At 43.4% G+C, this 13,776-nt stretch overlaps 1 protein-coding gene across 9 annotated transcripts in view; it reads right to left on the bottom strand.

Annotated features, from left to right (window-relative positions):
• The window catches only part of BIVM (basic, immunoglobulin-like variable motif containing), a 39,212-nt gene that overhangs the window by 17,433 nt on the left and 8,003 nt on the right, over positions 1-13,776 (bottom strand). For 8 of the 9 annotated variants that reach the window (XM_085888533.1, XM_085888532.1, XM_085888526.1 and 5 more), the window contains 3 exons: positions 9,871-9,975; positions 6,973-7,067; positions 1,482-1,614 (listed from right to left, as the gene is read on the bottom strand). In XM_085888533.1, the coding sequence (XP_085744659.1) occupies positions 1,482-1,614; positions 6,973-7,067; positions 9,871-9,975 (333 nt within the window). The remainder of the gene's footprint in view (positions 1-1,481; positions 1,615-6,972; positions 7,068-9,870; positions 9,976-13,776) is intronic. The other variant, XM_085888530.1, reaches the window with a different exon arrangement.

Raw genomic sequence — 13,776 nt, 5'->3', positions numbered from 1 at the left:
ACTTTTCTCTCCTTTTCATTAATATACAATCTGATTGACTAACAGCTAATACGTGACGCGTAACACGGGTGAAGGCCAGCATATATAAATAGCGGAGGTGTGTCTTCCACACATTGGATGGACAGCTGGCCTGACTCCACCCACAATTATAAGCTAACCATTGTTGTGCTGCAGTAAGCCAAAGCCGTCTGCTATGGTAAGTGTTGCACAGTATTCGCAATCGCCATACCTTCCCTAAGTCTTTCCTTCATTGTAAAGCAAGCACGAGCCAATATTTATCGATGCATGGTGGGTTTCACAGCCCTTGAGAAAGCTCTCACACGTATACACCTCATGCTTTTGGCCTTCAGCCCTCGAGCGAGGTTCATGCTTATACACTGCCTGGGTCTTTTTTTTTTTCTGGGAGCGACCATTTTCCCTTGACAAATTTCTCCCCCCACCTCCAAACCCCCATGCCTATTGCGCGGAAGCTCCGCAGCCTCAACTCTGGTGACCTCGTGTGATCGCTGGTTGAGCGAACAATCGGACATTTTTACTGGTGGTGAACAATGAGATTTTTTTTCGTCAAGAAAATATTTGGTGACGGAAACTGTTTCTTTTTCAGTCTTGATTTTTGGTGGAGGGTGATGAGAAAACTCATGTCAAACTTCAACCGAAAGCTGTTAATTATGTATGCAAATTTTATTTTAACACTCTCCATGTTCATGCTCCCCCACCTCTGGCTCTCCCCATCTTGTGCGGCTGTTCCTTGAGACATCTACCTCTTTGTGATGGGCCTCAATTACAAAAAAAACAACTAAAGATCTCAACAGTCGCAACAGAAATCTCAATTAAACTTTCCATGGTAAAGCTACAACAGGTTTTCACAAGTTATGAATATTGTGCTATGGTGGAGTTTTGCAACAAAAGGCCACATCAATACTTTTATTTATAATTCTTTTCGTTCATAGAACAAGTATCCCAGCTCGTATTACACTATAATGTGGATCTCTTACAGATTACCGGGGATCTGTTGACAAGGGTGAACAAGCTCACTTCTGAGTTATCATATTCTGGGTACAATTACTGATGGAATTTCTGAATTAATATAAAACTGCTATTATAGAGCAAAGCCGGCGGGGTGAATAATTATATGAAGGATTTCTAAAGTAAGCTGTTCTCGTGTACGTAAGAGGATCCGAAGCAACGATTATAATTCTAAGGCTGTAGATCATTAACAATGCCAAATACATCACATAATTTCGTATACAAGTAAATGGCAGATCAAGAAAATAAGATTCAGGAAGTTATTCACGAAAATAAAGGATGTGACAGGGAAGTAAGTGACAAGAAAAAGTCTCTTCCTGAATCTTGATTGGCGTGTGTAATTGCCATTTGTCTTTCTCTTGTGATTTCTCATTTCACTTATGCGGTGCCAAGGTTTAGTGTGTGGAGAACCAGAAAGAGAAGCTTTTTGCATAAGCACACAGGAATCAGTGTACCTGTATGCAGATGCGGCACGGTATGGCGTTTCCTCGTATCCAATGGGACAGAAGTAATGGTTCTGACAGTGGTACACGAACGCGTACGAATCCTCCCGCAGGCCTGCCATCAGCTTCCCTCGTGCACTCTCCGCTGTAAACACAGAATAAACTAGAAGGGCACTTGATAGAGCGTATACCTCCGCCACGCAATGCCTCATCCACGAGAACATAATCGGGCCCAATACATTTCGGAAATATCATGCTATATATCGTTTTTGGCCCAATCTCTAAATGGTGAAGAATCACAATAAAAAAAATCATTGAATCCAGGTGTGAATCTTCACCAAAATTGAACAAATTCTTCCTTGTCACAAACCCAACCTGCCCACCAAATTTAATCTGGATCCATCCGAAACTTTTTAAGATATACTGGACACAGACACAGACAGACATACAGGCAAACAAACAAACAGACAGGGAGGGGTGAAAACAAAACCTCCTTCACCTTCGGTGGTGGAGGTAAAGATGAATATAACGCTTTCGCTACCAATGAATTTGGCACCACTGCGCTTTGTATCACTCACTTTTACCGGCACCTATTCACTACTGCACTCACGATGCTTGGTATTATCAAACATTTCCTTTCCTCACATCACCGACACTACTTTCTGCCATTCTGCTAAAAACTCAATACCAGGGGTTTCCAAAGTGCAGTCCATGGGACTTTGTGATGAGCAAAGTCATTGTCTATGGCCCGGTCTTCCAACATCCAAAATCCAATTTTCCTATAATGTCAGACCCCACTATTTGCAGACTCCATGTATTTGTGGGTCATAAAGTGTGACCAGCTTCTACATTCATGCTTCACGTATTCGTGGATTTTTAAAGTATTATTTAATACATATATATGTGTATATAATTATATTTTAACTTGCACTTCAGGACTGTTCTCCGACATCCACCTGGGAAAGTGAAAATCAGTCAACATCACAGCATTACAAAAAAAAAAGTGCAAGAATGGATCCACTTAACTACAGCCCAATTAGCTTATTGTACTTCCAATCATATAAACCTGGTGTTGGCTTAGTGGTTAGGGTGACTGGCTTGGGACCAAAGGGTCCTGAGTTTGAGCCCCCTGTCAACTTTTGAATTAACACCAGGTGGGGTTGACTCAGCCTGTCATCCTCCTGAGGTCGGCGAAATGAGTACCCAGTGTACTGGTAGAGGGGCACAGCTGTGCTCCAATAAATGGTCAGAGTGGCGACCCGTCCAAGATTGTGCCAAATAGTCAAGGAAAAACTCCTTTGGCAGTTGCAATGCTCTGTTCAAGAGTAAATGAACTTTCAATCATCAGCAAGGTTATGGAATCCATCATCGCAGTTGATATAAAATCATTCCTTTTCTCCTACAATCTCATCTCAGATCATCAATTCGGATTCAGACCCGGTCAGTCTACCTTGGACATGCTGCTTCTACTCTCCCAACAATGGTGGAGGCCCTCAATATCAGACATGAGATCTGGGCCGTCTCTCTGGACATATCTCGAGCTTTTGATACAGCCTGGCATCCTGTCTTGCTCTCAAAACTGTCTGCCTTTGAAATACAAGGACAACTCCACTCTTGGATTACCGTACTGACTTCCTCCACTCTCGTAGACAATGTGTGGCTCTCAATGGAACCCTTTCATCTCCTTTCCATGTCAAGGCTGGAGTACCTCGAAGCAGTTTTCTAGCCCCCTCCCCCATATTATTCCTAATCTTCATCAAATACCTCACCGACTCTGGAAAATCCTCTTTATCTCTTTGCCAATGCTTCCACTCTCTGCCGTGACATCTCTCATCCTTCTGACAGACAGGCAGCAGCAGCCTCTTCCCTCTCTTCAGACCTTGACCAAATCACTAACTGGTCAAACACAATTTTGTGAATGTATACATACATATTGTCCACCCTTTGCGTTCTCCCTTACCCCTCATCTTTACCTGCATCTCCTGTTTGTCCCTCTCCAACTACTTTCTCCCTCCGCCCTGCTGTTGGTTTTCCCCTTTCTCTTGCTGTTCCCTTTGTTATGTCGTGTCCAGATTTGTTCTGTATAATCGCCCTTCCACGAGCCGAGATCACGTTAAATAAATAAACAAACAAATAAAACAATGCCCCGACATTCGCGGACCCTGACATTCGTGCCATTTTCCAGGAACGTATCCTCCGTGCATAGCAGAGTCCAACAGTGCAGCTGAGTATAAGTACGACAGAATAGCAAAGTAAAATTCTTCTTTGGAAACAAGCCAACCGAGTAAACATTCGCTCTGATGCCAAAGCATGGGCAGATCAATTCATTGACCGTTACTCTACCTTAACACCAGTGGAGGTTCAGGCTACTGAAATGCAGGCTGCACTGGGAAAAAAAAATCATTGAAGACAATGTACCCTCCAGAACTAGCTCATCCAGATTCAGCCAATGTTGGTTTGACACATCAACTGAACGCGTGTGCCGTAAGAAAGCCCGCGCCTACAAGAAGGCTTGGCGCAACAACAGAGATAAGAGACTGGCGTCACTACCACAACATCAAGAAGAAAAACTCAGAAGATCTGTTGCCAGACCTATAACAAATACCTGTCTGACATCATCAGTAGGGACCCAGATGGCAATAAGAAGTTGGGAGCACTGGTAAAATCGAAACGCTGTTATCAAATGGGAGTTGGACCGCTGAAGGAGGGAAATATTCTTCACTGCGATCCCAAGCATAAAGCTAACATCTTGAACAGGCAGTGCTCTTCAGTATTTACTGATAAGAGTGATTCTTCACTTCCTCATCCTGGCTCCAGCTTTCATCCAACCATGCATGACATCACTGTTGGCTGCAAATGAGTGACCAAGCTTCTCAGAAACCTTAAACCACACAAAGCAGCTGGGCCTGACGGTATCTCTGTGAAACTGCTGAAGGAAACGGCTGAAGAAGTCTCACCTGCAGTCACCTTACTCTTCCAGGCATCCCTGAATCAGGGCAGTGTACATCTTCTTGGAAGAAAGCAACCATGATCTTTATCTTCAAGAAGGGCTGCCGATCATCTGCTTCAAAATATTGGCCTATCTCACTTACATCAGTCCTTTGCAAGCTGTGTGAGCATGTCGTGCATTGTGTCATTATACGTCATCTCATCGAACATCAGATACTCACAGATGCACACCATGGGTTTAGGAAACGTAGATCCTGCGATACGCAATTGATCCTCACCATAGATGACCTTGCTGGAGGACTCGAAGAGAAGGGACAAATAGACCTCATTTTGCTGGACTTCGTGAAAGCCTTTGAAAAGGTATCCCACCACGAAGACTTCTGTTGAAGGAGTTCTACGGACTTCGAGGATGCACTTTGGAGTGGATAAAGAAAAAAAATTTCCTCCATGACCGCACCCAGCAAGTCTTGATTGATGGCCAACATAGCTCTGAAGTCCAAGTAACATCCAGAGTTCCTCACGGTAATGTGCTCAGCCCACTTCTTTTCCTCATCTTTATTAACGATCTACAAGATAGCATCTCAGGCTCCACACCACGTCTCTTCGCAGACGTCTGTGTCCTCTACCAGCGTATTACATCTGCCCAGGACTGCACTAGTCTCCAGAAGGATCTTGACATGTTACAGGAATTGGAGAAGAAGTGGTTGATGGAGTTTCACCCCTCCAAATACCAGGTCATTTACATCACCAACATCCTCCAATCCTCCAGTGGAAACCCATCCTCCAATCTTATAACATTAATGACCACACCCTTGAAGAGGTTAACTCAGCCAAATACCTTGGTGTCCACAGACATTGAAAGCTGAATTTTAACACCCACATGGATGCAACTGTCAGAAAAGCTAACTCCACCAATGCTTTCTTGCGTTGAAACTTCAGCCGTAAAATTAAGAGGACCACATTCACAGCTTACGTCCGACCAATTGTGGAATATGCTGCAACAGCATGGGATCCTCACACTCGGCATAACATCAACAACCTCAAGATGATCCAGCATCGAGGTGCTCGTTATGCTACTGGTAACTATGGTCGTACCAGCAAGGTGATGGCTATGCTTGAAGAACTACAATGGCCCACCTTGGAGAGTATACGACTACAAAGTCATCTTGCCTTGATGTACATCAGGTGGAGTGCATACCTCACTGGAACATCACCACGTACCAGAGGACATGGATCCTGCTTCATGATACTGAGCAGGAGTACTCAAGTATATGCTTCATCCTTCTTTCCCCCTCAAACACAAGGATTGGAAACACCTGGAGAAGGACCCTGCCACTTCATCCTCCCTCAATGCCTTCAAAACTGCGTTGCAGGGGCTAGCGGGATAAGATTACATCTGGCCTTTATTTTTACTCGCACATGCATGTATTTGCACAATTTGGTTGTATCAGCGATGTTCCACGCCTGCGCACAACCGCAGTGTGGTAATCTTCATCCTGATGAAGTAGCACTTATATGAAAGGAAGGAAGTATTCTCTTGGAATGAAAGATGGGTATCATATGATGTAATGGGCATTAAAGAACAACAAATGTTTTTAAACATTCTTTAAAGAAACTTTGTATATGCAATCAACATTGTGGGAACGCATGAAATACGTAACGATTTTTTGATTTTATCCCTGGTTCATTCCCCAGGGGGTGGAGACAGGGTCCACAGGGGTCAAAATGGGTGAAAAAATACTCAAAATTTGATATTAGGCCACTCCTGGTGGAAGCTTTTACCATCTTTCAACTTTGCTTAAGGTGGGAAGCGTGGGATTTGCGATGGTTCCCTCTCGCCTCTCCCCACCCCCCACACACACTGAAAGGAAAACTTATAGGGAGGGCATGGTGATTGTGAATATGACGTCTGACTCGGCATAGCAGTAATCACCAACATAGCAGCAGTAATCTAGAAATTGTGGGTGGAGTCAGCGAACTGTTTAACCAACGGGTGGAATCCGGATACACAGACTGCCAGACGGACGCATGGCTTCTTTTATCGTAAATATTAAAAGAATGTGAGCAGACAATGGACAAATCAACACATCATTCTTAATCACAGGTACAGGTGGGAAAACTACACGTACAAACACATAAAATATAATGAATGTAAGCAAAGCAAGAAAGGCTGTTCTCATTGCGGAGCTTGAAAACAAAGTAAGAAAACAGGACGCTGTTCGTGTGTAATAAGCGTGTAACAGCAGGTGGTGCACTACCATCGAATGTCACCACCCATCCTTACCCACAATCTTCATTAACCTCATTAACCCTTCCTCACCAACCCTCTGACTTGCAGGTTGCAGCATTTCCTCCACTACTCTCTCCTATTTCCCTGTTCATTCATTTCCTTACTTATTGTGTCCAACAGTTGCCCTGCTGCTCTGCATTCAATTCATACCCTCAATTACCTTGCTCTTCCATGAGTCTCGATCTTTTAGAAAAAATAAAATTCAATGCCAAATACGCAATGGGGGCACATGAGGATACTGTCGGGAATATCGACAAGGAGTACCTGTTTCCCCGGGAGTACGGTTGCGTCCATGTGGTTTGTACAAGAAGTATGAGGAACCTCGGACATTGAAGTAATCGCCAATCTGCCTGAACCAACTGCACAGAACAATGGTCGGACAGACAGAGACGTGAACTCGATCAACTTAAAACAACAAGAACCACAGCCTGAAATTAAGAAATTCCTGCAAAGTTACCCAAAAAAATAAAATCGGTGTTTTTTGATTCGGAGAAAAACAAAACAACGAATACCACTTAGGCCATCATAGTTGCGTCAGTGCTTGAATGCCATACTGCTTGCCATTCATAATGGAAAACAGGAGAGGAGAAAGAAAGTTGGATTTGTTGTGGATACAGCAAGGAATTTGTGGTTGAAATAATGGCCACACATAAAATTTTGTATATTTCTCAAATAAATCTCATAAATAAGATTCATTGGATGTCTGTCTGTCTGTCTGTCTGTCTGTCTGTCTGTCTGTCTGTCTGTTCGAATTTTTTGCAAGGATTGTTGGACCGACAACCACCAAATTTGGCACACGGCACGATCCGTTGATTGTCCGAAAGGTATTTTCATCCACCAGCTGAGTCTTTAAAGATCACTTTTCTGGCCTTTTCATTTACGTGCGATCTCATTATTAGTTAACAGACATCACGTGACATATAACACGGCCAAAGGCAAGCACACCTAATTAGTCGAGCCGTGTCTTCCACCCATTGGCTCACTGCACAGCTGGTCTGACTCCACGCACAATTGGAACCTAACTAAATAAATAATACATTCATCGTTTTCGTGCTTTGGTAAGCCAAAGCTCTCTGCTACGGTCAGTGGTGTACAGTCCTTTCCTATCCGAAATCACCACGCCATGCCCGTTCATTGAATATGTATCTACTATAAATGCATGAGGTGTGTGTGTGTGTGTGTGTGTGTGTGTGTGTGTGTGTGTGTGTGTGTGTGTGTGTGTGTGTGTGTGTGTGTGTGTGTGTGTGTGTGTGTGTGTGTGTGTGTGTGTGTGTGTGTGACCGCTGTTTCTCAACAACCACCGGTCCGATCTAATTGAAACTTGCCAGGTATATTGCTGGGGACCTGAGGATGTGTCTTTTCAAGGTTTGATATTAATCGGACAAGTGCTTCCCAAGTTATGGCCATTTATTTACCAATCCAATGACAAGACACGTTGCTGCGTAGGCGCGGCCAATGGGGAAAGGGCACCATTTAGTTCCCGTGGCGTAGGAGTGGCAATGGTCAATGGCAGCGAATGTCATGGCAAGCAAAGACAGGGAGGTAAACCTGGTTTTAATTAACTCTGTGTGTGGAAGTATCACAGCAGTTGTTACTTCAATACAAGCGATAATTCGTGCAATGCATGTGAACATTCCGTACGGACACGCACCACTTCCGGATAGTGATGACTTACTGTATTACAATAATTTCTCGATTTCTTATGCGCATTTATAGATAAACACAATGCCCCAATCCAGTCGTCATTTACGAGAGGGAAGGAACGGCCTGTGTGGTTGTTTGAAAGTTTATTTATTTTATTTTTTGGTTTGCACATACGGCCACGCACGTACGGGCATGCGAGAGCGAAGGAACGGCCTGTGTGGTTGTTGTTTCTAGCATGCAGTTTGAAAGTTTTTGTTTTTGTACATACGGCCACACACGTACGGGCACGCGAGAGCGAAGGAACGGCCTGTGTGGTTGTTGTTTCTAGCATGCAGTTTGAAAGTTTTTGTTTTTGCACGTACGGCCACACACGTACCGGCACATACTAGTACTTCAAAAAATCCGTTGGAATTCCCATGTTTTAATGCGCACACCATGTTAAGGTATATAAAGCAGCTTAATGTGTCCTTCTACCACAGCGTGGCACTCTAATTACAAAATAAATAACAAAAACAAAGATAACATTGCAACATCGAATAAATAAGATTAATCAGATGTCTGTTTGCTATTTGTTTGTTCGCGTTTTTTGTAAGGACCGCTGGACCGACAATCACCAAATTTTGCACACAGACCGAGTCCAACCCGGAGGTTGTCCTTCGTGTATTTTCATCCACAACCTCAGCCTTTAAAGAACCCGAAAAACCATAACACCTTTTTTTTACATGCTTCAGAGAAGACTTTTTGCATGCTTGGGAATTAAGACCCCGAAGATGCAAAGACCCATAAGACCCTTATGACCATTTAATCCCTCAAACACAATTGAGACACTTTAAAACCCCGAATACCCCAAAAAGCCTTTGGACCCCAAAGACGATTAAGATCCCCAAGACTCTTGAAGACCCCCAAGACCCTAACAAGTTTTGAAGACCCTTAAGACCCTTTACAGCCGGAAGACCTCGAAGACCCTTAAGAACCCAAAGACCCTTTAAGACCTCAAACACCCTTAATACCCCAATGACCTGTAAAACTTTTCGACCTTAAATACTCTTAAGACCCAGATACCCACTGGTGTTCCCTTAAGACGCCTTTACCCACTGGTGTTCTGGCTCTCTTGCTCCCTCCAGTCCCCCACCCCGTCAGTTCTCCTGTCCCTGATCTGCCTAACCCATTCTCAGCCCTGCCAGCTCTCCTGCTTCTCCTACTTCTCAATACCCCCCGCCCCCCTCACCTGGGCAACACCGGGTCACCCTGCTAGTGACTAATATCGGAAGGAATTGTGCACGCAACATCAGGTGGAAGGCTTTGCTCTGATGATACCATCAATAGCACATGGAGGTGAATGATCAAAATCAACATGTAGTTTATACAGTATGATGAGGGTTAACAATAAATCAGCCATATCCTCAACTATTGGAAAGAAACAAAAATGGATTCTGATGCAAAAACCGTGAGACAGCTGTGTGGTATGGCCAGGGCTCAGACATGGTTTAAGGGGAATTAAAACCATGGTAAATGTACCGCAAGAGTGTTGTGTTTCCGGTGAAGGGTCCAAATCGAATGTTGTCATACGGTGGTTGGAATCCCAGGATTGCCAGACCCTGCTCCTGTGTGATGGCGGGTAAGCTGTTTCATATACATGAACACACACAAGTTCACAGACTCTTTGATCGTCATCTGAGCAGCATTGTTGTTATCACTCATTCAATTAACCTTACACAATATACAAAAATAGGGTTCGACAGGATGGTGCAGAGGTAGTGCACTTACCTTTGAGCTGTCTAGTTAGGGTTTGATTCCTGACCAACTATAAACTGATTATGCCTGGTGTTGTCTAAATGGTTAGGGTGGTGGGCCCTGGATCCTCGGGTCCTGAGTTCAAATCCCGCTCAGCTGCTGAATTAATACCAGATGGGGTTAAATCGGCCTGTCATCCTTCCAAGGTCGGCAAAAATGAGTGCCAGCATGCTGGTATACTGTGTCGGAGTGGTGACCCGTCCAGGATTGTACCCAATAGCCAAGGAGACTGCTTAAGGCCCTGTCACACCTTGACGTTTTAGCCAGCTTATGCCGATTTTTGAAAAATTTGTCTAAAATGCTGGCGCACATCCAATATGTTATGGGTAAGTTTTGGAAACATTGAGAGCACGCTAAAAAACACTGCCATACGTCGTAGTACGCTGGCTTTCATCGTTGTACTTTGCGGTTGTCCTCAAATTTTGGCATGCTTGAAATTTTACGACTTATGCCAGTTTATGACTCACACGTTCCGCTACGCTGGCCAGAAGTTTTAGGTACGTTATGTGATCGTTGACACACGTCGACACACGTTACTTGTAAGTTACTCATAAGTCGAAACACGTCGAGGTAATGTTTAGCATACCCGAAAGTTATTTCTAACCTATGAGTAACGTGTTGTAGGCACGTTATGCAATCGTTGACACACGTCGACACACGTTACTTGTAAGTTACTCATAAGTCGAAACACGTCGAGGTAATGTTTAGCATACCCGAAAGTTATTTCTAACCTATGAGTAACGTGTTGTCGGCACGTTATGCAATCGTTGACACACGTCGACACACGTTACTTGTAAGTTACTCATAAGTCGAAACACATCGAGGTAATGTTTAGCGTTCCCGAAACTTATTTCTAACCTCTGAGTAACGTGTTGTAGGCGCGTTACGTGATCGTTGACACACGTCGACACACGTTACGTGTAAGTTACTCATAAGTCGAAACACGTCGATGTAATGTTTAGCATCGTGTTCAAGACTCCCTGTTTTTTTGGGGGGGGTTCTTTTTGTTTGTTTTTTTTTTTTTTCTTCGGTATGACGGTGATGTTGACACTTCGATTTCTAGTGCGGTTATAATATAATATAATTAATAGGCTGCCGCTCAACGATTTAAATCATAACCGCACTAGAAATCGAAGTGTCAACATCACCGTCATGCCGAAGAAAAAAAAAATTAAAAAACCATGGAGTCTGGAACACTGACAGGTTCCTCCTGTGTGAACCCCATTTTTATATACCAATTCCCCTAAACGCTGCTAATACGCCATTATATGGTAGTTGTAAGTTAGAAACACGTTCATTTAGTTATTTGATCGTCTGGAAGATGTCAATCAAATACGTCTACATACGTCAATGTGCGTTGGAAATACGTAAGGAATTGGTTCAAACCACGTTACTCATAAGTTAGAAATAACTTTCGGGTACGCTAGACATTAGCTCGACATGTTTCGACTTATGAGTAGCTTACAAGTAACGTGTGTCGACGTGTGCCAACGTTCGCATATCGTGCGTACAACTTATTCCCATCGCATGGGAACGTGTGAGGCATACGGCAAGTACATCGTAAAATTGTTAACACGTTTTAAATTACAAGATGTACTCCACTTACTACGACGTATGATAGCGTACTTTAGCGTTCTATTCACGTATACCAAACTTACCCATACCGTATTTGACGTGCGCCAGCGTTTTAGACGCATTTTTCAGAAGTCGGCATACGCTGGCAAGATCGCCAAGGTGTGACTGCGATGTTGACACTTCCATTTCTCCGGCGGTTATGATTTGAATCGTTGTGCGGCAGCCTTTTAATAGGCTACGCCACGTGATCGTCGGCGATACGTGCAGCGCGCTATGCATAAGTTAGACTATCGTTGGGCATAGGTTGTGAACGCCGACAACAGGCTCAGCATTCGTTGGTATAAGTTATCTATAACACAACAAAACGTTCTGTGTCCGTTACTAATATGTTATGCATTCGACCAACTCGTTATGAATACGTCCGAATCTTTAAAAAAAACATCAAAAGTTCAACGTAAGCCAGCGTTGTACATACATTTTGATACGTTGCCATTGCTGGCTAAAACGTCAAGGTGTGACTGGGCCTTTAGCAGCACCAACGCTCTGCAAAGAGTATGGTCCCAATCTCCTCCTATAAACTGATTGGTGTTTCACAGGAAATTAAACTGAAGACAAAGAAGGAACCTGATGAGGTAAAGAGCAAAGATGGAGTCGTCAGGAGGAATCTGGATAGGATTTGGGTTTCAGCCACTACTCCTCTAACCTGCAAATCTATCCAGGCGCAGCCAAGTGAGTCTTGCAGAAAAATTAATGCAAGAACTCACTTTTCCCTTGAGAGATAGATAACAAAAGAGAGAAATAGAGAGTAAAAGAGATGAAAGAGAAGAAAAGGCAAGAATTAGAATGAATAAAGAGAATTGTGAAAAAAAATAGAAAGAAGTGTGAAAGGAACAAAGAAAAAAGATGTGGGGAAGAAGCCGGATAGATAGATTTCAGAAGTTACTCCCCGGGCTTAAACACAGCAACACGTTCAAGCTACCAGAAGGCGTTGCAACGTGCTGTACCTCAGATGGATGTTAGGCTGGGTGTCCCGTCTGCTAATATTAGTTGGTGGACGTTAAATATCCCATGGTGCCCTTCATGAAGAGTAGGCAAGCTATCTCTGTCAGTGTGACCAAATTCCAAACTCGTACCACCTTCAGTCGAGAGGTAGGCCTGGTCAACTGTACTGTGAGACTTGGACTGAAATTTTTTATTGGCCGAACCCACAAGAAGGTGGGAGTAATGAGGATCATGACAGTAGTAGTAATAGTAGTAGTAGTAGTAGTAGTAGTAGTAGTAGTAGTAGTAGTAGTAGTAGTAGTAGTAGTAGTAGTATAACAGTTACCAGTACAAAAATATCTTAGAAGACACGAGAAGTATGAACTGATTTTGTGCCTCATCTCCATTAGCACAGCTGTGGCGCAATTAATGCACAATGAATGTGGCGTATTAAGTAGGGTGGTAAAGTGAGATAAAGTTTGCTTAAAATTAAAAGCCATGCATACCTAATAAATACCATCCCTCCACATGTACATATGGAGTACAGTACTAGCGTACGATATGTGTATCATATATCCCAATCCGATGTACCAGACTCTATGTTACATAGCGGTGGTTCCACCGAATAAGTTTCTAGGCCAGGGTCTTACTGGGTGGTTTGCCATCCCTCTGCTAGAAGTAGTTAGGACATGAATTTGGAATTTGGCCAGGATGCTGGCGATAGCTCGCCTAATCTTCGTAAAGGACACTGTGGAATATTTATGTCCACCAACTATTGCTGGCAGACAGGACACCAGTGTCATGTCCATCCGAGGAATGGCACACACATTGGTGAATCACCCTGCCTATGAATCACTGGGATGACAGTTTATAACTGGGTCAGGATGCAAGCCCAGGAAAGACAGCTTCGAGGTGAATGCATACCTTTCGGCCATCGTACCAGATATAATACATATATATATATATATATATATATATATATATATATATATATATATATATATATATATATATATATATATTTGACCCCTCCCTCACTCCTCCAGCCGAATAAGCTGTGTAAAGCAACCCAAG

Source organism: Eptatretus burgeri, chromosome 7, assembly GCF_056783735.1.
Source record: "Eptatretus burgeri isolate ZD-2024b chromosome 7, Ebu_testis_v1, whole genome shotgun sequence".
Taxonomy (NCBI): domain Eukaryota; kingdom Metazoa; phylum Chordata; class Myxini; order Myxiniformes; family Myxinidae; genus Eptatretus; species Eptatretus burgeri.
Note: the sequence above shows the minus strand (reverse complement) of the source record. Positions and strands in the feature narration are given on the sequence as shown.